The sequence below is a fragment of the Prionailurus viverrinus genome, chromosome C1 (assembly GCF_022837055.1).
Source record: "Prionailurus viverrinus isolate Anna chromosome C1, UM_Priviv_1.0, whole genome shotgun sequence".
NCBI lineage: Eukaryota > Metazoa > Chordata > Mammalia > Carnivora > Felidae > Prionailurus > Prionailurus viverrinus.
Genome location: NC_062568.1, coordinates 192,784,398 through 192,809,883, shown reverse-complemented (window position 1 = coordinate 192,809,883; position 25,486 = coordinate 192,784,398). Strand labels below are relative to the sequence as shown.

The 25,486-nt window shown below is 51.8% G+C and overlaps 2 protein-coding genes across 3 annotated transcripts in view; both read left to right on the top strand.

The window, feature by feature from the left end:
- The window catches only part of OPRD1 (opioid receptor delta 1), a 32,550-nt gene extending 24,026 nt beyond the window's left edge, over positions 1–8,524 (top strand). Inside the window, exons 2-3 of the mRNA XM_047871671.1 lie at positions 5,003–5,352; positions 7,937–8,524. Coding sequence (XP_047727627.1) covers positions 5,003–5,352; positions 7,937–8,478 — 892 coding nt within the window. The 3' untranslated portion in view covers positions 8,479–8,524. The remainder of the gene's footprint in view (positions 1–5,002; positions 5,353–7,936) is intronic.
- Positions 8,525–24,965: 16,441 nt separating this feature from the next.
- EPB41 (erythrocyte membrane protein band 4.1) overlaps positions 24,966–25,486 on the top strand; it is a 200,042-nt gene continuing 199,521 nt past the window's right edge. The window contains exon 1 of one of the 2 annotated variants that reach the window (XM_047872671.1): positions 24,966–25,115. The gene's annotated coding sequence lies outside the window, so the exon portion shown is untranslated. The remainder of the gene's footprint in view (positions 25,116–25,486) is intronic. The other variant, XM_047872667.1, reaches the window with a different exon arrangement.

Genomic DNA, 25,486 nt, shown 5'->3' with positions numbered 1-25,486 from the left:
AAACAGAAATTATTAGTATCCTCAGAGAGATAAGAGAAGATATTGTATCCATGAAATAGGATGCTATAAATGCTATATAAAAAAGAAATAATAAAAGAAAGAGAAATGACACTGGGAAAATAAAACATGAGAGCCAAAATAAAATAAAAAAGTCAATAGAAAGGTTGAGAGGTAATGAAAAGTAAATTTCCCAGAGGATGTACCAAAAAGACAAAGAGATGGAAAATAGGAAAGATAAGAAAATTAAAGGATCAATCAAGAGGCCCAATATCTGACTGACAATTTTCTAGGGATTCCAGGGAAAGCAGAAGGGAGTTAATTATCAAAGATATGAAGTGAGGATATTTCGTATTGAAGGACATGAATCTTCAGAATGAGAGGGACCAATACAAATGAAAAACAACCACCCTAAGGCATTTCATTACAAAATATCAGAATACCAGGGATAAAGAGAAGACCCTAAATGTTTTGAAGGTGGAGAGAACAGATTATATACACATCACCAAGAATCAGAATGGTTTCAGATACCTCAGTGGCAACACTTGAAGCTAGAAGATGAGGGAGCCATGCCTTCAAAATTCTGGTGGAAAACTATTTCCAACTTACTGTTCCATATACAGTCAAATCAGAAGTGAGGATAGAATAAAGACATTCTCAGACATGTGTAAATGGGTATAAAAAGGGTATAAAATTTTACTTCCTATGTGTCCTTTCTTAGGAAGTGACTAGAAGAGGTGTTTCACTAAAATGAGGGCATAATCCAAGATAGAAAAGACTTGCAAACCAGGAATCAGGCTCTTCAGCACAGGAGGACAGCTATGCAGCTGGCCTAGAAAGCAACTAGTCCCAAATTAAAAGGGAGGAGGAAGATTCCAGGAGGTGAGTCACTAGCAAAACAAAAGGAACTGATAGATTATGTGACTGTGTAGAAAAAGCATTTTATAAGTCTGCTGGAATGTTTGAGGAGATTTCACAATATGCACGTAGAACTAAGCAAATGAGGAAAAAATAGGCAATTGTCAACTCCAGGAAAACCAAAAATATGTACAGAGAAATAAACTTAATTATAGTATACCATTTGGTTCAGCAATGGGCAATATCTATAAAGTAGTAAGAATGTAAACCCCTAAAAAGAGATATTATACCCCAGATTTTAATTTAACTAAAAATTTAGAAGGTGTGATAAAACTATATTGAATGGATGGAGACAGGAAATGGAGCTAGGTAGTGTAAGAGAATTAATACTCATCTAGTGTATTAGGGGTTGTGGAGGACATTACTAGTATTCACTAATATCTGGTTTTCCTTGCTTCTGGGCACATAGAAGACTGTACTTCTCAACCCCTTGTCATTGGGTGGGGCCACGTGACTAGTTCTGGTCAGTCACCTGCAGCTGTTTCTTTTCCTCTGTGTTAATCAAGGAGGACTTGGGTTAAGATGGCAGAGCCACAAGTCTGAAATGAACTGGCATTGCCTTATGGAATATAGCTGTCCTGGAGACACTGCATGGACTCTGAAAGGATAAGAAATAAACTTTTATTGTGTGAAGCCACTGAAATATTTGTTACTGCTGTGTAGCCTGGCTTAACTGATACAAACTTCAACCCATACTGTCTAAAACTGATAAATTAAGAAATAGCCAACTATGCATATTACTTAGAATTATGGAGATAATCACTAGAAGAATAATTAAACATATTAAAAATGTTGCCTCTGGGGAGCAGGAAAGAGGAGTTAGGAACCTGTTTTCATTTATAGTACTATATGACTTTTTTACACAAAGTAATTTGTAATTGCATTACATTGGCAAAGATAAAATTTTATAAAAATCTGTGTGTGTGTGTGTGTGTGTGTGTGTGTGTGTGTGTGTGTGTTGGAAGGATTCCCACCAAACCATTACAGTGGCTTTCCTTAGCAGGAAGGACATGCTAGACTGGGCATCTGAGGAACTACAGATCTGGTTGGACATGGAAGGCACTATGGGGAAGGAGTCTACCCCATTGGAATGCAGTCTGAGGGGTCTGATTTTCATCCAGATGGCAATGGAGAGTCGTGGAAGAGTAATAAGCCGTAGAGTATTCTGAGCAAATCTACTTTTGTAGTGAGCACCCTGACTTACCTGGATGATGAATTGTGGGGGAGGGAGGAGGCTGCATGGTCTCCGTGAGAGCCTGGACTAAGACCTGCACGCAAACAAATGTCTATCAAGGGCCTGCTGTTTGCCAGGTGCTATTGGTATGCCCAGCCATGCAGCAGGGAACAAAATGGACAAAGTCCCCAGCCTTTCGGGGAGATTACATGGGTGAGAGAGGCAAACGGAGAGAAAAGAAGTATAAGTCAGGTGGTGGCTCGTGCTATAAAGAAAAATGAAGCAGTTTAAGGAGACAGAGAGTTGGTGGGGAGAGGGGTATTTAGACAGGGCGGCCAGGCGTGGCCTCTCTGTGGAGGTGACATTCAAATAGAGTCCTGAATTAAGGGAAGGAGCAAGTCATGCAAAATGTGGGGTTCCAGGCCGAAGGAAGAGCAGTCCAGAGGACCTGAGGTGGGAATGGGTTTGCTGTGCCCCAAGGAACCGCAGAGAGGCCAATGGGGTGGGGGCGGGGCACATCTGGCAAGGGGAAAGTTCTGGGAGCCAAGGCCCTGAGAGGTGGTAGGAACCAGTTCATGGAATACGAAGAGAACCCCAGGGAGCTCCTGGGGGGGGGTTGAGAGCGGGAGAACGGCATGATTTGTCCCAGGAGGCCAGTAGGGCCAGGCTTGGCAGTCGGGTTAGTTGAGGAGGATGTGGGGGCACTGGTTAGGACGGGAGCCTCTGAGGCTCTGCCCAGCAGTCAGTGCGGTGCCACTCAGCCCTGCCTGGACCAGCTACAGCAGCTTCATCACCCACTTCCCAGCATCCCAGCCCCCTCTGGGAATTGAAGGATCCTCACAAATCAAAATAGCAGGCAAAGAACAGCCGCTAATTGTTCTGCGTAAAAGAAGCGAAATTAGACGAGTCAGCTGTGGGGTTGAGACCGCCTCCCACACAGCTGTGATCCTGCACCCCGCTGAAGACAGGCTTCCCGAGACTTGCAATTCTGCTGTCTCTGAGCAAAACTTTCTGCTTCTCCAGCCCTGGGGCAAATGACTGCTATTCGGGGAGGGAGTGAGACAGATGCTGGCCCTGGAGGACAATGAGAGAGTCCATTTTTTTTTTTTTAACTGAAAGAAATCAGTCCCTTCATGAAGGAAGAGATTTCGCTAATACGAATTAATTCAGTCATTTAAAACACATTGGGGGCACTCAGTGTGCATTCATTGCACGTTCTCACAGTTGTCACAACAGTGTCCTGGGTACCCAGGGCCAGCGTGGTAGAGGGGGTTTCTAGAGGGGTGGAGGCAGGCAGTGTGGTTCCACCTTTGGGGCAGAGTGGAAAGAGAGCACTGGTCTGGGAGTCAGGAGGTCTAAGTTCTCACCTTGGCTCTGCCACTGTGGCTGTGTGATCTTGGGTGAGCCATGACCCCTCCCTGGGCTTCAGTTTCCCTGTCTTTTCTCAAGATGGGCTTTAGGCCACGTGGTGTTTCTCAAACTTTAGAGCCCATAAGAATCACTTGCGGGTGGTGCTTGTTAAAGATTTCTGGGACACCTGGCTGGCTCACATGGTAGAGCATGTGATGTGACTTTTGATATCAGGGTTGTGAGTTCAAGCCCCACATTGGGCCTAGAGCTTACTTAAAAAACAAAAACAAAAACAAAAAAACAGATGAAGATTGCTAGGCCTGGGTGCCATAGATTCAGGTTTAGTAGGTCTGAGGTGGGGTCCAAGTCTGTACTTCTAGGAATTCTGAAGGGAGTCCTTGGACCATACTTACATAAAATCACTTTCCCTCAATCTCTCAAGGGCTCTTCCTATTCTGAAATTTGAGGAGTCATTCGTGCAACCCTTCTCTGGGTTTCTCAGATTACTCTAGGGGCATGAAAGAAGTCCTATTCCCTGCCTCGGTGTACCTGTGTGTTTCTGCGCCGATCACATCGCACTGGGACAGTATTTCAGTGTATGCAGCCCCCGCTCCCCCTCCCCCGCCAGGATGTCCTGTGCCCAGCACAGGCCCTGGTACAGAGAGGGCCATGATGGAAATGTAGGCCAAACAAGCGGGCAGCTGTGGTGCAGGCAGCTGCATGGCAGCGTAGATCATGGAGGGATGTTTCAGGTGCAGGAAGGCTTAGTTGCAGACATCTGGCTTGGACACCAGGGCCAAGCTGCAGACATCTGGCTTGGACACCATGCCTTGGGTTGGATGTATGGGTGAGTCCAGCTGCATGGGGATAAGAAGGTCTGGAAGGAACCACAGGAAGGACTGGGAGCCCTGGTCCACCATACAGGGCATCCCAGGAGGTCCAAGGCCCCAGCCAGTCTGCTAGGCAGAGTCCCTTCCTCAGAGCTGGGCAGTCATATTTCCAAAAGGTCAGTGGAAGAAGCCAGAGGGTCAGGTCACTCTGGTATAGTCCCCAGCTTCATTGTTCACATATGAAGAATAATAACTATCATATAGTGAGCCCTTGCATGCTTTGGGCTCAGGGATACGTGCTGTATGATCTATGAACTCTATGAGGTTGGTAAAAGCATCACTCCCTTTTTACAATTTACAGACTCTGAGGCTTAGAGAGTTCAAATTACCAGCCCAGAGTCCCTCTGTTAATAACTAGTAGAAGCAGGGTTAGAACCTAGACCTGTTTTCCTCTGGAGCCCAGTTTTGTTTTTAACCACGTTGCTTAGTACCCCTCAGATGACAAAGGATTTTTTCCTAAAATACTTTCTGCCAAAGTCACCCACAGCCAGAGAAATCCTTTTGCATCTGTTATAGTGAGAAGGAGTGATGCTGAGTCAGAGTGTTTAGGGTTCTAGTCCCACCTCTGCCACTGACCTTCTGTGTGTGACTTTGGGCAAATCATTTCCTCTGAGTCTCATGTGCAACTGAAATCTGTGAAATGGGGACAATTACACACGCACTTCCTTTTAAGGTACACTAAGATGAAGACAGCCACCAACATCTATATCTTCAACCTGGCCCTGGCAGATGCACTGGCCACCAGCACACTGCCCTTCCAGAGTGCCAAGTACCTGATGGAGACATGGCCCTTTGGAGAACTGCTCTGCAAGGTTGTGCTCTCCATTGACTACTACAACATGTTCACCAGCATCTTCACACTCACCATGATGAGTGTCGACCGCTATATTGCTGTCTGCCACCCTGTCAAGGCCCTGGACTTCCGCACACCTGCCAAGGCCAAGCTGATCAACATCTGCATCTGGGTCCTGGCCTCAGGTGTTGGTGTACCCATCATGGTCATGGCCGTGACCCGCCCCCGGGGTGAGTGAGTGAGGAAGCTTTGGTACAGCCACTGACCACAGAAGGCAGCATGGGGGCCCCTGTGGGTATGCAGGCCACTTACTAGAGTGGATGTAGTTAGCTCCATACCAGTAGAGGTGTGGATTGCTGATCAAAGTGTGGGTGGCTGGCTACTGAGAGGGTGCGTAGTCAACCAATTGGACATGAATGGTTGACTATTGTGACAATGGATGACTGGTCAGTGGTCAGATGGGTTGCTGGCCAACGGAAATTTATGAATGGGATGGTGGAGGGTTGATCTATGGGGATGTAGCAGCTGGCCAGGAGTGTGTGGATGACTGGCTTAAAGGGAGATGGGTGGCCAATTGGGTGAGGGTGTCACTGACCAGGGAGCAGCGGAGGCCATAAGATCTACAGTCTCATCCCAAATGCCCTTCCACCTCAGTTTGAAAACCACTGGCCCAGATGACCAAAGCAAGCCCTAGAGAATGGCCGTTAGAGAATAACAGGTACATTTCCTCAGAGTAAAAATGGTAACTAGTTTAGTAACTACTTGTATCAGTCAGGGTGGCAGCTGTAACAAGCAATCCCCAAAGCTCAGTGCTTAACAGTATAGTTTATTTCTCGCTCATGTCACAGTCTAATGTGAATCAGAGGAGGAGGAGCTCTTATTCCACAGTTCTTCAGGAACCCAGGCTCCTAAAGATGGTTTTGGAATCCTGCTGGCATTTGGCCAGCAGATGAATATGGAGGAGTGATAAAGTATGGCCAACATTTTTTTTTTTTCAACGTTTTTTATTTATTTTTGGGACAGAGAGAGACAGAGCAGGAACGGGGGAGGGGCAGAGAGAGAGGGAGACACAGAATCAGAAACAGGCTCCAGGCTCTGAGCCATCAGCCCAGAGCCCGACGCGGGGCTCGAACTCCCGGACCGCGAGATCGTGACCTGGCCGAAGTCGGACGCTCAACCGACTGCGCCACCCAGGCGCCCCAGTATGACCAACATTTAGACGTTATGGCCCATCTCCTCCTAGTGATAGCTGGTTATGTGGCTCCTGCTTGACATAAGGAAGTGGGACAGAAAGTAGTTTTAACCATGTTAAAGACCTTGGTCACTAACCTATCTGAGCCACACTGTATCATGGGGTGTTGAGAGGATTAAATGAGGCTCTATGTGTAAAATATTCAGGACAAGGCAGGGATGCATCCAGAATCAGAGAGGTCAGGTGGCTTACTTAGGGTCACGTGGCTAGGCATTTGATGGAACTTGGCCTAGCACCCAAGGCTCCTGCCCTTATATCTGTTACTCCTATTGCCCCCTGAGTTGGAGGTTTGCAGAGGGTCGTGCTGTGGGTGGAAGGGGAATAGGTTTGGTGGGAGGCCTTTTGACCACCTTAACCATCACATACAGCTTCCCTGTAATTGGTCTTGACTCAGCAGCTGGGCCCCATTGCTCACTGCCAGCCTTCAGTTTATGGGCCATTAACTGTAGCCCTGCTAGGGGTCAGACCAGATGGGCCTCCTCTCTCCGCACTCCATCCCCTGCACATCCTCCCCACTCAGCACTTGGTTCTGTATGCAGCTTGCTGTGTGACCTTGGACAAGTGCTGTTCCTCTCTGAGCCTTGTTCTGCCATCTGCACAATGAAGTCCTTGGACTCAGTCATCCCTGGGGGTCCTGCCATGCTGTTGTCCGGTGGACCCCCTCTGTGGATCCCCAGCACCCTTTCTACAACTCTCAGGATCCAAGTCCACAGCATGGCTCCTCAAATCCCAGAGTTCCAAGAGATCTTGGGAGCTCCCCAGGAGAGTCTCAGGCCTGTTTCTGAATCCCAAAACATCCACTAAGGTGCTCATCCAGCCCACACCCACACTCCAGGAACAGGGAGCTCATTCCTCCCTGGGTACACCTCGGGACAAATCTAGCAGTCAGCTCTTCTTGCCATTAAGCTGAGATCTGCCTCCCTGACCTAGCCCTGACTTCTGGACTCCTATATGTATCTGCCCCTCTGCCCTGTGACTACACCAAGAGCTTGAACCACCTTGTACTAATGTTTCACATGCCGTAGCCTATTGAATCCTTGCAACAACCCTGTGAGGTTTAAGTACTGTTATCAGTCCTACTTTGTGGAAGCTCTCCTAGAGGCTGAATAGTTTGCCCAGGTTCACACCACAGGTTTAGTAAGGCCTGAGTTCTCTTAATTCATGCTCTCTAGGTCAATCATAGCAGTATTGTCCCCATTGCGGCTAGTCTGGAAATGGGTAGGATGTTTTGAGTTCTCACAACGACTGACATTTGGTGGCTTTGGGCTAAACTATATGATTACTGCTGGCCATGGATGTAGAGGCTTTGGAAGGGCCTGGAAGAAAATATAGAGAAGAGACCTCCTAGATTAGGGCCAATCCCGCTGGGGTCTTTAAGGATGAGTAGGAGTTCATCAAGTACAGAAGTGTAAGAGGACATTCCAGACAGAAGAATTACCTTGAGCAAAGGCCAGGAGGAGGCGTGGGACCTGACCAAACCAAGAAGGGTGGCAAGCAGGCAGGGTATGCTCAGGCCCACACAACCCTCACCTCCTGTCTGTCTCTCCTTGTTTCCCCGGCAGACGGGGCAGTGGTATGCACCCTCCAGTTCCCCAGCCCCAGCTGGTACTGGGATACGGTGACCAAGATCTGCGTGTTCCTCTTCGCCTTCGTTGTGCCCATCCTCATCATCACCGTGTGCTACGGCCTGATGCTGCTGCGCCTGCGCAGCGTGCGCCTACTCTCGGGCTCCAAGGAGAAGGACCGAAGCTTGCGGCGCATCACGCGCATGGTGCTCGTGGTGGTGGGCGCCTTCGTGGTGTGCTGGGCGCCCATCCACATCTTCGTCATCGTCTGGACGCTGGTGGACATCGACCGCCGCGACCCGCTTGTGGTGGCCGCGCTGCACCTGTGCATCGCTCTCGGCTACGCCAACAGCAGCCTCAACCCCGTGCTCTACGCCTTCCTCGACGAGAACTTCAAGCGCTGCTTCCGCCAGCTCTGCCGCTTGCCCTGCGGCCGCCCGGAACGGAGCAGCTTTAGCCGCGCCCGCGAAACCACGGCCCGCGAACGGGTCACCGCCTGCACCCCGTCCGACGGTCCCGGCGGGGGGGCGGCCGCGTGACCGCGCCGGCCCGCCCCGCCGCCGGCCTCCCACTCCCCGGGGTGACCTGGCCGACTCCCTGGGCTCGCAGGGGGCGGGGTCGCGACGCGGAGTGGGGCCGAACAGGGCCCCTGTTTTGGAGAAGGGGGCCGTGCTGGAGGGGAGGCAGGGGCCGAGAGACTGGAGTCCCTGCGAGGGGGAGGGGGAGGGGTGGACCTCGGGTGCCGGACGGGGCACGGGGCACCGGGCAAGGCGGTGGCGCGGTGCCTCCGGGCTGGGTGGGGGCGCGGTCGGCTTGGTGTTGGGTGCGAAGAGCTGGCGACCCTGGTGGAGCAGGGCCTGTGGCTCTGGGACTCGGCGGCTTAAACGGGGCCTCTGCGGTGAGCCAGCTTCCGGTTCTGGCCAGAGCAGGCTTGCTGGCCTGGGCCATGAAGAACTGGGCCCGGGACCCAGGGAGCAGTGGTAGAGTTGGAGGCTTGACAAAGGGGCTGCAAGAGTGGGTCTCTGTGTGGGGGGGCCGGGCCTCTTCTGGGGGCGAGGGGGACGGACAGGACAGTGAGGCGGCCTGCGGCTCAAGATTGGGTCATGAGATAGGATAGGGCCTGTGTGCAGGGGGTGGGCGCCTTAACCTTGGGGTAGAGTCCCAAGCCCTGAGTTCTAGCAAGAGGCGGGGCTTGCCGAGCCCTAGGTCCAACTGGACTTTATAAATAAAGAGAAAATAAAACAGAGAGGGAGAGAGAATATACCTTTTCTGTCCTTGACAGCCATTTTCTTGGAATGGCTTCAGCAGCGACGTAGTGTCCCCAGCACTTTGTGCCAGTGGGCCCTGGGACATGACAGTGGAGCAGGGCTAGCGGCTTCAGGCAGGGCCTCAGTTGGGGTAGGGTCTCCAGCCCTGAGCTCTGTGGGGCTAAGAAGGAGGTCCTGCAGCTCCAACACCAGAGCTACAAGTCAGCCTCTGAGCCAAGGGCGGTGGGCGGGCAGAGGCGAGGCTGGGGAACTTCCGCTGTGACATTAGGTCCTCAAACCGGAGGACAGACGCTTGTCGGGGGTGGGGGGTGGGGGGTGGGGGGTGGGGGTGTCCCAGGGGCCTGACTTCTCTGCCCAGGTACCGGAGGACGGAGGACCGCGCTAGTTAGAGCTCCATGGACCCTGGGACTGGATAGGGGCATCTGAAGCACCAATGTGGATTTTTCTCCTCCCAGTCTTGGGTGTCTGGTAAGGACCTCCAGGAGAAATCCTCTCCCTTCTCCCAACCCCTGGCTGCGCCCAGTGTGTCCAGTGTTTCCAATGCTGTGTGCTCCCCAGCCACCCCCCCCCACCCCCCCGCCCCGCTTATCCCAGCTGCCCCCTTCAAGCTGCGGAGGGCGAGTCCACCCCGAGCAAGGCATAGAGGTTTTTCTCTTCATGTGTTTGGCATTTTATTCAGGCATTCCCAGATCTTTGCTTTCCTGAATATGGGGGTCTGTCCTTGTTCCCTGAGCCTCCCCCGTGCTTCCATCGCCTCTCCCCGCCCCCTCCCCCCACAGGCGCACACACCCCTGACTCCCTATTGAAGCAGTGAGCTGACATCCTTGTAGAAACAAATTAACTTTCTTCCCTTTTTGGGACAGATGGAGAGAAATTGACGTCTTTGTCTCAAACCATAAAAAAAAAAAAAAAAAAAAAAGGAAACAAGATACTTCTTTTCTCTTTCTCTTTGACAGTCATTTCCTAGGAACAAAAGCCTTTCCCTTGTCTGGCTGACTGTCACTCCAGCAGGGGCTGAACTGACATTCAGGAGGTTGCGGGCTTAGGCACCAGGTTGAGCTTTGCACATCAGGGATAGGGATGCCCTTAGTTGACAAAGCACAGCCCCCTTCTCAGGGTGAGGCCCCAGAAGCTCCAGACCTGGGAATTTTCTTCCTCCAGCAAATGGCTCCAGTAGCACTCGGGAAGATGTAGGACAGTGCCCAGTGACCATAGAGACTTCTGTGTCTGAATGGGGGTTGGGGGTGTATCAGCAAGGTGGGGCGCTCCTCATCACATGGGACTCCTCTTACTAATGCCTTTGAGAGATGTCACAGAGAGGGGACAATTTAGGAACTGGGGAACACTTCTGAAGAAGGTGACATTGGAGTCAGGGCTGTTGATTCTCTCTGCAAGGACTGTGTCCCCTTCCGCTCGCTCTCAAGGCTGCTCTGGGTCTGCTCACTGCCATTTCCTATGGCTGTAACAGATCTGGCTGCTCTTTACTACTTCTCATACATAAATTTGTCCAAATTTGTCCTGGGGTCAGCAGAGGCTGCGTCCAGGCCAGGTGCATCTAGGGTAAAGCAAACATACTGAAATCGACATCACGCCAGGGGCTGTGCACACTGGGCGCTGGGACTTGGAAATAAGTCAGATACAGCCCTGCCCTCAGAAAGTTCAAGCCCATGCTGGGAGACAAGGCATGAACAGATCATTGCATCTCAGTGTGATGCATGCAGTGACTGCAAGCCCCAGGGAGAGTGTTGTAGGGAAGTGCCTTTCCTAGCTTTATACTAAAACACATTCATAACAATTCTAGAAGAGAAAAGAGTCAGTCAAAGGATCTTAAAGGAAGAGTAGGAGTTGGCTACCAAGAAGAGGGAACAGCATGTGCAAAAGCATGGAAATGTTCCGGTGCTTGGTAAACCTGAGAAAAGCTGTGTGCATTTGAAGCATGGGGCTTAACCGAGCCCTTCCGAGTGCCAGGCTCTGAGCCAAGCACTTTATGAACATTATCCCATCCGATCCTCGTGAGAGCCCAGTTTACACAAGAGGCTCAGAGAGGTCAATCCGCTCACCCCTCCGTCACAGAGCCTGTTAGTGGTGGCAGAACTCAGGTCAGTAGGACTCCACGGTCCAAGGTTCTGGTGAAGCCCAGGCATCATTGAAATAGAAGAGCCTTAATTGCTGGAACCCTGGGATGAGGATTTTCGAAGACTTCAAACCAAATGGAAAAATCTGAAGGAAAAGGGCAATTTTCCATGAACTTTTGTTCCTCCTGAAGCTCTCCAAATCTTCACATTTCAAAATGTACCGTGCATGATGCATTTTAAAGCTCCAAATTGACAGTGTAATTCTAGATCATCACAGGGCTCTCAAAAGTGAAGTAGGTCTGATTTCCCCCAAGGTTTCCATTCCTCTCTCTTCAGGAGGTAGAAGCAAGTTTTTGCTTCTGGCTTCAAAATGCCCTACAATTTTGTATATTTTCTTGTAATAGAAGTAGTGGTGAAAGCTGGAGTCAGACTTTGGCTTTCCCTCTCTGTGCCTCAGTTTCCTGCTCTGCAGAATGGACTTCCTTTACAAGGTTGTCGTGAGGATTTAATGAGTTAATGTATAGATGGGGTCCAGAGCACAGGTAAGCTCTTAGCACATGGTAAGTAGCTCTTATTACCTAGAAGTGGAGCTGCAGCACAAGGTCAGAGCTGGAGACCTAGAGGGAAAAGTTGATGAGCTTTCAGGGACAGCAATGAAGAGAAAAGAGATGGGGGACCCACCCTGGGGATCCCCCTGCTTTCTAGGCTCAGGAACCACAGTGGAGAGTGAGAAGCTGCCTGAGAAGCAGGAGGAGGATGGGGAGAATGTGTTGCCATGGAAACTGGAGGAGGAGGGCGTTCCCGGGGGGGAGGGAATGATGGATAATGTCAGGTGTCATAGAAGACAGATTGGAGGTGGGGAGGGCAGGAGGGTGATGGGAATAAATGAGAGCCTTCAAGTTGAGTTTCCTACGTGGCTTGGGAAGGCCTAAATCTGGATTCAAAGCTCTGAAGCTAACTGGCTGTGTGACCTAGGCAAGGGATTTGCCCTCTCTGAGTTTATGTTTTCTCTTAGCTCTAAGACGAGGGAATGGATGAGTCTCTAGTATGATGTTCAGTCTCTAATAAGAGTCCTGGTTTTGTTGGATTCTTGGCCGCTTGCCAGCAGTATGATCTTAGGCAGGTAACTTCACTTCCACGAGCCCCATCTGAAGACTAGGGATGTGGTGAGGGAGGTGCCTGCCAAAGTGCCTGGCACATAGTAGGCCCCCAATACAGAATTATTCTGTGACAATAGTGGGGAGCCAGAGGCAGCTGTCTAAGGAGGTTTGCTTAGCTTGGAATTTGAAATGCTCCTCAAGGTGGAGGAAGCCCCCAGGGCCCCGAGAGGACTTGGAGGAGCACCGTCCAGACTGAGCCCCCACCAGGCCTCTGCCCAAAGGCCAGCCTCTCTGTTTTCAGCAGTGGATCCTTAGCCTGGCCTCTGGCCACCTTCTCTGCCTGGACCTACTGCAGATCCAGGCCGGGAACCAGCTCAGAGGCTCCAAACCCCTAGGGAGTGACCCCACTCCCACCCCCACCTCCAGAACATGGTCCCAGCACTCACACACAGCACTACACACAACTTTCTCTTGTCATTTATTTATTCATTATTATTTTTTAATTCCTGGGCACTGAGCACATAGTGCTGCCGGCTCCGGGGAGTGTGGGGAGAGAGGGCCTGGGCCCGACCCCAACTCCGAGCTTACAGATGTTGGGGGACCGGAGGAGACTGGGGACTAGCACAGCCCGCTGTGGGGTTCTGGCAGCAGGCAGCTTGGGAGTTGAAAATGGGGCCTAGAGGGGCTGGTGAGAGCCTTCGTTTATCCTGACGTGGTAGAGCGCTGGGCTGGGTACTGCGCGGGTTCTGGCCCCATCAGCAGTGCCGGCCATGAGCCCCCCACCTGGTGCAGAGTGCTCTCCCACCCACCTCAGTGAGAGGCCAGTAGAGCAAGAATAGTGTGCGATACACAGCCCCCGTCTCTGTTCCAAGCTCTTTACATGGGTAATTTATTTCATCTTCACAGCATGACTATGAGGTAGGCACTATTACAATGATTACCCCTACGTTACGGATGAGGAAACTGAGGCTCAGTGAGGGGAGTGGCCTGCCCAAGGCCACATGGCTTGCTCATGGCTGCGCCAGCTAGGATCCCATCTTAGATCGGTCAAGTTCACTTCCTCTGCTTTTCCCCGCCTTCCTCCCACGAGGAAACTGATTACGCAGAGGGCACTGGACGGGTGTCCAGCTCATAGTCACAGACTGAGCCTTCCCGGTGCTGGGTTCTGTGTCTCATCACCTGGGCAGGTGATGAGGTAGTCATAGTTTCCCAGTTTCCCAAGAAACTGCCTTGACCTTGGCAGGTCCCTCTGTCCATCCATTCCCTCTCTGTCTTGGAAGGCTTGCTTGTTCTATGATTTTTCAGCTGCCTGCTATGACTTTGCTGTATGACCTTGGGCAAGTCACTTCACCCTTGGAGCCCCTTTCCTCAGTCGTGGATGACAACACAAGAAGTTGTGAAGATTTACAAAAAGGCCTGTCTGTTTCAGTCGCACAAATGTTGCCTGTAACCGGCACACAGTATTCTCCTGAGTGGATGAATGAAGCATCTGATGCAGAGTAAATGCTCAACAGTGGAGCTTTTAATGTGATCTAACATTTTAGGTTATACCTGCTCTGACCCACATCTCTTAATGCTGTAGGTGGGTCAGGAGCAAAGGACTTTCTCTTTTAACCGTCTCCTCGAGTTTCAGGAGATGGGACAGCATGCATTGGAGAGGCAATTTTCAAGAGGACGTCTTCTCCCCAAGTGCTTTATACGTAGCTGTCCCCTTTTGTCTTCACCAAGACTGCCCTCTCCGGCACCTAAGAGGGAGGCACAGTCTGGGAGGAATGAAAGATCCCTAGGTGGCACCGGCCTGGGCCTTCTGGCCAGAACGCTTGAGTCATGGGGATGGAGCCCCTTGGCAGGTGTCCATGCAGGTGACATCCACCTGATGGGGCTCATCTTCCAGGATCTCCTCTTGGAATAAGTCCCAAGCCAGGAGACAGGGAACGTGGGTTTGACTCTGTCCTCCACTTCCTCCTATGTATATTTGGGCAGGCCTCTGTCCCTCTCTGGGCCTCATACAATGGAGGGACAGAGGTAGGAGTTGATGGGTTCTGAGGGCTCTGACATGCTGGGAGAGAACAGAGACCTTTCCCTTCTGTTCCTTGATCCCAGAAACAGACATCTGCTGGTAAAAACCACTGGGCGTTTGTCCAAGGCGGAGGAAAGGATGACTGGGGGTCTGGTGTTTGTAGTTGGAGCTGCCCTGCTTTGGGGATGAGGGAGGCAGGCATGTCAAAATGAAGCTTGACTCATACACCTGGCTTTTTGCCTATCCTAGGTCCTATCATGGTACCAAGGACCAACCTTCTGTTTTCCCAATAAAGAAAAGCACTATTCTCGGTGTCCACATCTCTGGCTGTTTCTTTGCTGACCTTCTGTGGTCCCCTCATGGGGGGGGCGGCTAGTCTGGGGGGGTGGTGTGTGTGTGTGTGTGTGTGTGTGTGTGTGTGTGTGTGTGACACAGACCTGGTTGCTCACAATGAGTGAATAGTCCTATGCTCAGGACTATCTCGGAGGGAGCTGCAATACTGTCCCTAAGAACCCCATCTGGGGGCCTGGCTGGCTGTTGGTAGAGCATGCAACTCTTGTTCTCAGGCTGTAAGTTCAAGCCTCGTGTTGGGTATAGAGGTTGCTTAAAAATAAAATCTAAAAAACAAAACAAAACAAAACAAAACCATCTGATGGGAGAGAGACATACACAAGGTAGCTGTAGCTACTTCCTAGAGCATGCCCCAAACCAAAGCAGGCTTCCAGGAGCCCCCTCTCCCCCAACCCTCCAGATTGGCTCCTCCTTCTTCTCTGTGGCCCACCCCCTAATCTAAGTCCCTTGTCCTCCAGAGTCCTGCCCACCTCACGTGCCTCTTGGGGTTCCCACTAGCTCCCCCTCCTTTTCTCTCCACCCTACTCCCACCTCCGTTCCATTCTCTTGTCCTGTTGGCCCTCCTTTTGGCCATAGAAGCCCCAAACCTCCTCTGGGTGCATTCAGAGAAGCCCTGGGCATGGGGTTTGATGTCCCAGGAGACCTCTACCTCCTCAATGTTCCCCGCCTCAAATGGTTGCTGATGGTTAATAAGTAATTCTCTAGAAGGGAAATTCCTGCTCCAGGATCCGTCTCCCCACCAGGTGTGATCAGGTCCTCAAGAGGGCGCCAGAGCCCGGACTCCCCCTTCCCCTGCTGAGGCAACCTCCCTTCAGAGACCCATAGCCTCAGCGGGGGCTGCCCACCCTGGGGCCTGCTGTGTCAAGGTGATGAGCACCAATGCAGGTGGGCGGCCTTGACCCAGACTGGGATCTCACCCCCGCACAGCTGCAGGCTGTTTGGGCAGGGGCACGGGCAGGGCTGCGGACTGCCCAGCATGGGGAAGGGGCTCACAGACAGGGACTCAGGTGCGGAAGACTTCACAGAGGTCTGGCACCTCTGCCCAGAGCTCCCACTGAGGCCAGGAAGAACTGCTCTGAAGGGTGTGTGTGTGTGTGTGTGTGTGTGTGTGAAAGAGAGAGAGAGAGAGAGAGAGGGAGATTGCACAGCATGTGTGAGAGCACCTTAGTGTTTGTGCACGGTGGAGATTTTTAAAAAAACTGTTTATTTTTGAGAGAGACAGAGTGCAAGCAGGGGAGGGACAGAGAGGGAGACACAGAATCCGAAGCAGGCTCCAGGCTCCGAGCTGTCAGCACAGAGCCCAATGCAGGGCTCGAACTCATGAACCTCTAGCTCATGACCTGAGCCAAAGTCAGACACTTAACTGACTGAGCCACCCAGGTGCCCCAGTACATGGTGTGGAGGTTTTTATTCACCTTTGTGTATGGCCTGAGGAGAAGCACATCTGCATGACCACTCTGAGCATCACTTTCTCTTTTGTAAAATAGCATAATTATTATACCTAACGTACCAGGACTCTCCGGAAGACCCAGTGACCCAACAGCTGTACGTGGTAAGCGGGGCACAGAATTATTGATTGGGGGGCACAGTCTGCCTTTAACCTTCAATAGCTCCCAGTTGCCTGAAAAACCCAGATGACCTCTCATGCCCCTTCCCAATGGGGGATTCTAGGAATCTAACTTCAGTCTTGCCTGCCTGCAACCTCAAACTCCCTCAGAAGGAGATGAGGACGCACTTCGGGAAGAGAACGGCGGAGGCCCAGCCCAAGGGCAGGCAGTTCTGAGAAAGTGCAGCAGGCAGGACAGACTACTGTCATGTGCCAGCTTCGTCACCCTTCCAGGTCCGCTCCGCTTCCCTCTGCTTCCAGGAAGCCTTCTCTGATTGCTCTGTACCGATCCTTTGCCCTGGTTAGATCCCGCCACAGCTGCTATCAGGGCCCCCTCGTGCAAGCCGCTGGCCCGCATTGCCAGACATATGCGAACCCTGCCACCCCCTAAGGGAAAAGGAAAGACCCATGAAAAGGTACACAGGTGGGTTTTCTCCCCCCAGTGTTTATGATTATTACAGGATGCTCGTTAGAAAAACTGAGAAACCTGATAAGAAAAAGAAGAGGTAAAAAACATCACCCATGGTTCCCCATCCTATTAATTAACATATGAGTGTTCTTCCTTCCCCAGGGGAAACCCCAGCGGCTCCCAGGTGATCCCAGAGCCCTCTGCAAGGGCGTGTGCGGTGTGCGCTACTGTGTGCCTGGCTGCAGGATTCGCTAGATGTTCCGGGGGCCCAGGACTGAAAAGTTAAGAGGTGTTTCACGAGTGGAGGGGGGGTAGGGGGGGTGGGGGGGTGGGAGGTGGTGGTCCATACACACAACACAGTCACATGCAAATAGACCCACAGACCTGGAGGCCACACACACACACACACACACACCTGATTGTGCACAAACATCCTCCTCATGCACACACTGCTTCTCACCACTGGCTACATTCTCTTCTCTCACACAGACTCACTCCTGGCACTTGTATACATGTTGCTCACACACACATGCACACGTGCGTTCATACCACAGGCATGCACACACACTTCTTTGTACACACACCTCCCACTGGGGCACACACTCCTTTATAGATCTATGTTCTCGCATGAGAAGACAGCCGAACAGCTGGTCTTCGAAGAAATTGAGGAAAGGAGGCAGGACGAGCTCATGTCACAGACGCTGCTGCCACCTACTGGCCATGCCTGGCATCAGCAACCTTATTTTACCCCTTTCTTTGCTTTCTTTCCTTTTCCTTTCTCTATTTTTTAACGTTTATTTATTTTTGAGGAAAAGAGACACAGAGCGTGAGCGAGGGGGAGGGGCAGAGAGAGAGACACACACACGGAATCCGAAACAGGCTCCAGGCTCTGAGCTGTCAGCACAGAGCCTGACATGGGGCTCAAACCCACGAACCATGAGATCATGAATGACCTGAGCTGAAGTCAGATGCTTAACGACTGAGCCACCCACGCGCCCCAATGTAAGTTTTTTTAAAAATGTTTTATTTATTTTTGGGAGAGAAAGTGTGAGAGTGGGGGAGAGGCAGAGAGAGACGGGGGACAGAGGATTTGAAGCAGGCTCTGCACTGACAGCAGTGAGCCCGATGAGGGGCTTGAACTCACGAACTGTGAGATCATGACCTGAGCCGACGTCAGATGCTCAACCGACTGAGCCACCCAGGCGCCCCTAATGTAGGATATTTTTAACAAATGAGGAGATGGGGGTTCAGACAGGGCAAATGCCCAAAGTCACACAACAGCTCCGACAGTCAAGGTGTTGCTCTGAAGAGAAAGAAAAGGAAAATGCAGCAAAGCTGAAAATCTTTACTAAGCTGTGGAGACTCAGCTCAGATCCCACCCGCAGAGGAGAAGTGCCCAGAGGTGGATGAGGCACTGGCGGGATAGTTTCTCCTCCCAGCAATGTTCCCCTGCCCTGAGTTATGGCTTCAAATTCATTCATTCAACTAATATTTATGTACAGTGTAGCAGGCTCTGTGCTCAGACTGAGGATGAGCAGTGAACAAACAGACGGAAGTCTAGTTTCTGCCCTCATTCCAGCACAGCAGCTCCAAAAGGGCTCCTTGCTTTTTGCCCCACCCCCATGGGTTCCCTGGGACCCCTCTGAACTTCTCTTTGCTGGCTGTGCTGAGTGGATGGGGATCCAGAGTGACAGCAGGGAGATGTGGGTCAGAAGGGATGGTTCCACCCCAAATGTCCAGGATTGAGGTTGAGCAAAGAGAGCCTCAAACCTGCAGTCAGGCAGACCTAGGTCTGAATCGAGCCTTAGCCATGAACTTGTTTTGTGACCTCAGTGAAATCTCTTACTTAAAAATATTTTTTTTTAATTTATTTTGAGAGAGAGAGGGAGAGAGAGAGAGAGTGAGCAAGCTGTGCATGTGAGCAGGGGAGGAGCAGAGGCAGAGGGAGAGAGAGACTCCCAAACAGGCTCTGCACATCAGCGCAGAGCCCAACCACAGGGCTTGATCCCATGAACCATGAGATCACAACCTGAGCTGAAATCAAGAGTCAGATGATCAACCAACTGACCCAGATGCCCCTCAAATCTCTTACTCTTGCTGGGCCTCAGTTAAAGCAAAGGACATTGAACTTCAACATTTGTTCCAACTCGTGGTTCCTTAGAAGGGCTGGGGGAGGTTGGGGGGAAGCCCAGAAAATGGCACCCCCACACCTGTTACACACCCACTGCTTCACTCCGAATAGCTCCGCTTCCCTCTGTTTCCCATGTTGGGCTTCTGTGGCTAAATGAGTTAGACAATCACTTGGGTTAGTTGATCTCTAAGTTATTCTCAGGTCTAAAAGTGTTAAGACTCAGTCCATGCCTTACTTGGTCACCAGACTATGAGCTGGAGGAGGGCTGACACTGGGTCTGAGTCCTCTCTCTGTCTCTCAACCCCAATTCTGTAGGCGTGGCTACAAGAGGAGGGGCTCAGGATGTGTCCATGCAGACTGCCCACATGTGGGTGACATTAGACTGATAGCCCTGCAGGGACTCAGCCAACAGCTCTGTACTGACCACAGACCTCCAAGCCACACACGGTGCTGGCCCCACCAGAGGAGGCAAGGGCGGGCAGAGAAGGCTTCCCGGGGCTTATGCGGTTGGACCTCCATGCCTAGAAAGCAAAGGAGGGTTCAACCGGATGGAACAGAGGATCCCTGAGGAGTCCTGGCTGGAGAAATCCAACTGTTAGGATGTGGCCACACACAAGGTGGGGTGAGAGTGGACTCACTTCCAGGTAAAAGCTCTGGAAAATCTAGGTGAAAGCCTGCCTGGAGGGGGTGGGAGGTGGGAGACATGAATCTGGATCCTGCTCTGGCTTCAGAATCCCCAAATCTCCCATGGGGGACCTCATGCTTGGCTCACTGTGAGGCTTATGTATCAGTCAAGACTTCATACTAGCATTGGCCCTAAAGGAACACTGGTCTTGTGTTCACAAAGTCATATATTTCTGTAAAATTTGCAAAAGTAAAATATATTAATTTGAGTTGGCTAAGGTCTTTCCACTCTGACTTCCCTTCCCTCCAATTTGTGTCCTATAGTCTTGAGTGGCTACAGGTATTTTGTATTCTTTTCTTTAAAAATGTTTATTTATTTTGAGAGAGAGAGAGAGAGAAAGAGAGAGAAGGAGAGAGAGGGAGAGAGAGAGAGAGAGAGAGAGAGAGATCAAGGACGTGCATGAGGGGGAGGGGCAGAAGGAGAAGAAGAAAGAATTCCAAGCAGGCTCTATGCTCAGTCCTCAGACCCCAACCATGGGATGACAGCAGATCATAACCTGAGCTGATATCATCAATCAAGAGTCAGAAGTTTAACCCTTAACCGGCTGAGCCACCCAGGTGCCCCAGGCATTTCTAGCTTTTTCTTTTTCTTTTTAAATAGGTTTCATGCTCAACCTGGGGCTTGAATTCACAACACTGAGATCAAGAGTTGCTTGTAATGGGGGCACCTGGGTGGCTCAATTGGTTAAGCATCTGACTTCGGCTCAGGTCATGATCTCGCGGTTCGTGAGTTCGAGCCCCACCTCCGGCTCTGTGCTGGCAGCTCAGGACCTGGAGCCTGCTTCAGATCCTGTGACTTCCTTTCTCTCTGCCCCTCCCCCGCTCACACTCTGTCTCTCACAAAATAAATTAAAAACGTTATAAAAAAATTAAAAAAAAAAAAAAAGGAGCTGCTTGATCTACTGAGTCAGCCAGGCATCCCTTCATTCTTTTTAAAGGGGGCCCCCCAGATAAGCTTTAGGTCCCACAATCCTGGATCCACCGGGTCCCCAGTTTTCCCAGCTGCAAAGACAGAGCAAAGGCTGTGAAAGATCTTCCCAGGAGTAAAGATGATCTCTTTGAGTCCTCTTGAAGGAACCGAGAACTGAGGAGCAAGGAAAAGAGGCATGCCTGGGGTCTCACAATCCAGGACGCAGTCCCACCTGCGTGCCCTCCCTTTCACTACCCTTGCTGACACCTTGCACCCAAAGCAGCCACCCTCTTAGAGAAGCCTGGGGAGCTCAGCTCTGCGCCTCTGCCCCAAGTGGCTCTGTGACCACGAGGTGGCAGCAGACACCACGTTTCCTTCTCCCTGGCGAGGGTTCCTCCAGTTTCCTGCCCCACAGAATCTCAGCCGTTCACAAACACCTCCATCAGCTCCTTCCTGACATCTCAGGAAACGGGGAGTCCTGGCCTCGCCACTGATTGGCTGTGTGATGGAGAACAGAACAGTTCGCCTCTCAGCCCCCTTTTACTCATCCGTATACCAGGGGTACCTCATGGGAACAGGTTAGCAAAGTACCTGGCAGATACATAATAGGCTAATCAATCATTACCAACCATTGCTGTTTCAACAGGGGCTTCTGGAGAGGCTGCCTTCCCTGGAAAGGAGTGCTCCCGGTGGGAATGACTCCCTCCCCACACTGGAGCAAACCCAGAGGAACTCCTTGGCAACGGGGCCTTCCAGACCCCTTAAATGTTCATTTGTGGGCACCCTCTGTGCCCATGTCTGGATCGTTCCCTGGACCAGGGCATCTGACTTGTCTTTTTCTCCATCCTTCTTTTGGAGGGAGCTCCGCAGCCTTGTGCCCACCTTGATGTCATCCTGGGGATCTGCCCCAGGCTGCAAATGGATTGTTCTGGGGAAGGGGGTCCTTGAACCGATGCCTGCCCATTCTCCCTCTCCTCTCTGCCCTCCCCAAAGGACTGCCACACCCCAGCCAGACAGGACCAAAGACCTCCTGGCTGTCCCCACATCTGCTTCCCTCCGGCCCCTCACCTGCTCCAGTCTAAACCTGGCATTCACTCTGTGCCAAATATACCAAACCAGTTTTTGTTCCCAACATACAACTTCACTGTTCTACTTCCAGGCCTTTATGTAGGCTGGAACACCCTCTTCTATTTCTTTATGTACTGGGACACCCTCTTCTATTTCCATATACTAAATTCATCCTTAAAAACCTGGCTAGTAGGTCACCTCCTCCAGGCAGCCTTCCCTAGTCCCTCCATTGGGACCCTTTCCCCTCTCTGGGCTCTGACTGGTATACAGTTTCCTTAAGGCCTTTCTCATAGGAGGCCATGAGTCACAACAGGACCGCCCATTATGTTTGGAGAACAACTGTTTATAAATGTATTTCCCTCCTAGCATCTTGGAGTGCGGGAAGGCAGGCAGGGTTAGCGCCATTACCTCATTTGACTGACAGGGAGACAGGCTAACAGAGAAATATGACTGGCCAGGTCTCAGGGCCTCCCTTAAATGGTGGAGTCAGGTAGGACTGAAACCAGCAACAGATCCCAGCCACACCCCCTGCCTCAGGCCTGAGCTTGCCCACTCCACCATTCCTTGTGGCTTGGTCTTGTGACTCTCTTCCCTTCCTAGACAGAGCAGGGTATTGGCCAGGTTTTAATAACGTGCTCAATAAAGTCTTTTTGAAGTAACAGATGCTTCTACATTGGCCCTGGCCCCTCTCCCTAGCCCCCAGCTTGTCCCCTGTTTTGTTTTTTTTTTTTTTAATCACTCAGCTCAAGACCCAATCACCCAATCCAAGTTGGTGGCAGTGCTCAGGCTCTGGCAGGATAAGGAGTTGGCTGGAGGCCCAGGAAACTCAGAGGAGGAGGGGGGACACAAACAGGTTCTTTCCCTTGCCTCACAAGCTTATCAGCACCCCACAGGCTCCAGGCAAACTGGGTGCTCAGCTTAGGAGGAGATCTGCCCTCTGTTACCTTGACGGCCTCCATTGCTCTTAAACTGCACGACCTTGGGTTGTCATTTCCACTCTCTCAAGTCTCAGACCCTCTTTAGAACACTTGTGGCTGTGAGGACTCAGACAGATCAAATGAGAAAATGCATGTAAAATAACAGAGATTACTAAATGTGAGTTATCTCCTCTGGAGGTCTCCCCAAATTGCTCTCTACAGTCTGGGAAGGGAGGTGGAGGCTTTATAGGCAGAGGTACTGGGGCAGGAGGGCCTGAAGTCCAGGCAGTGACAGCACCCCAACCCTCCTCCTCCTCCCAGTGATCGACAAGCCCACGTTCACCCACACAAGTTCATAAATCATCTCAACAAGAAACACACAGAGGCTGCCTAGGTAGAGAGACCCCCACCCGGCAGTGGCTCTCTAGGTCCCCAGGGCCTGGGAGCGGGGTAAGGGGGGCACACATGTTTATAAGACACAGGGAGGGAAACACAAACAGAGTCACACCCTTTATGCAAACTCACAACAGGGACACACCGTGACACAGATGCACCCCTCCACACACACCTAAGTGCACAGAGAGCCACACACAAGATCAAGATCACAAACACAGCCCCACATGTACTCCCCACGCACAAACTCGTTAACACAGAGCCCTCCCTGGCCACCCCAACACACACATTCACCGCACACACACTTATCAGGCCGGGGCAGGCGCGGGCGCTGCTGAGTCACCCACGCACAGCTCGGCCCCAGAAGCCGGAGCCGCGAGCCCGCCCCAATCGGGGAGGGGCGGGGGGGCGGGGCCTGCGGCAGATCCTCGGAATAGCTCCTGCGGCCCTGCGGGGATCCTCCTCGCCCCGCCCCCTCGACTGAGGCGGAGCGTCAGAATGCGGGGAGGGAGAGAGGAAACCCCTTTTGCAGTGGCTGAACCTAGGCGTTCACAGCCTGCTCTCTCCTGGGTCGTCTGAATACATGTGGGATCAATTAAAAAACAATACTGGATGCATTATTGGGTATTTGCATATGTACTTTCACATTCTCTTTTTTAATTTTCGCAACAGCTCTATACAAAGTTTGGGCTATTATTTATCCCATTTTATCCCCGAAGGAAAGTGACTTGCCCAAAGGCACAAAAGTGGTGAATCGCTGAGCCCAGACTCAAATGCTTCCAAAACCCAAGCTCTTAACCACTGGGCATCACTACTACCTAGTGGGCAGGTGAAAATGTGGGCAAGTGAAAGGTTTGTCAACACGCTTGGGAGCCTGCATGTGCATGTCAGCTTTCCCCATGCAGTCTACAGGGCCAGGGACTGAAAAGGTCTCAAGTGTCCAGATTTCTGGTTAAAGTAACTAAAGCTTCTCTGGTGCTTTGGAGCCTACCCACCGATTTCAGAAAGCATCCCCTAGATCTAGGGGCTCAGTCAGACCCCCTGCTAGACTGTGAGCTTCTTGAAGGCAGGGACCAGGGCCCTGATGCCTAAAACAAGACCGGACTCGGAAGCTGCAGTGAATTTGGCCAGGGCAATACATTAATTTATGACCTTGATATAATATTAACATCAGTAATCATAATAAATGCTAACACTTTTTGGATGCTTATGAGACTGGCAATACTTTACATGGATCATTTCATTTAATTCTCACAACAACCCTTGAGGAAAATACTTTTATTTTACAGAGGAGGAAACTGGCGTGGAGAGGGTTAGTAGCTTGCCCAAAGTAAGGGCAGCGCTGTGGATTGAGACAAGGCAGTTTGCTTCCAGCGCTCATCTAATACGAGGACTACTTAACTCCCAGGAAGCCACTTGGCCTCAGTTTTGCCCATTTGCCCAAAAATGAGGTAGCGAGGGGACAGGGGACGTGGACCAGTGACCACGTAAGCCCCTCCCAGTGCTGATGGGATGGAACATAAGGAGGGCGAAAGTCTCTGACAAGAGTGGAAAGATGAAAGGATGAAAGGAACAGGAAACCCCATATATATATGGCACCTATTCTGTGCCAAACGTGTGCTTGGCACTTAACGTATACCGCCAATGCTCAGAAAAGTATTGTAAGATTTATAGTTGAGGAAACTCAGATTCAGAGAAGTGACTTGCTCAAGGTCACACAGGGCTAAATGGTGGGACAGGTGATCGAGGTGAGACTCCCCAGGGTCACTTCCCTAGGTTTCCTACCACCAACTCCCTTCCTACCACCCTTCCAGCCCTTAGGTTAGGAGCAGCATCACGTGACAAATTGCATCATACTTCTGCCGTATGACATCAGACACCACACCACCCAATCCAGAAGCTCCCTACTCAGTCCTCCCCTGAGCCTTCGGATCAACCCGGGGCCGCTCAAGAGCTCGGCGTCCGGGTCAGGCCGCACCTGCAGCCCCAGCCCTTTCCCGGTTGAGACGACGCTCCTACTTCTCGGCACCGTCCGCTCCGCCGCCCCGCCGATTGGCAGTTGCTTGAGCCAATCAGAAGGTCTCCCGGGTCGGGGGCGGGGCCTCACTCCAGAGTTGCCCTGTCAGTGCAGGTGGAGGCCCCCGGCGGGGCAAAGTGGCAGGAACCTCTTAAAGGGCGAGAGCGGCGGAGAGCGAGAACGCGGCCCGGCCCGGCCCGGCCAGGTCCCCGCCCCGTCCGGCCCAGGTGAGCCTGGACCGTCTGGGAACGATCCTGGGTCCCCGGGAGGGACGGGGTGACGGACAGATGAACCCACTCCCAAGGGCCTGGGACGCCCCGGTAGGGGCGAGACTAGGGTCTAAGGGTCAGGGGAGAGGGTCTCTAGGAGTCCTGGCTTACAAGGGCCGAACTGGGGGTCCACAGGGGTCTGGAAGTCTCCAAGTTCAGGGTGCGGGGAGGGGCGCGGGCGAGAAGAGAGGGGGGTCCGGGGGTGGACGCTTGCCGCTGGCGGTCCCAGGCAGTGCCGGCCTCTCTGGCGCGGGGGTCCCGGCTTAGGTCCGCGCTGGCGGGTGTCTGCAGACTGCTGCGGCCCCAGGTGCCCCCCCCAAGCCCCGCCC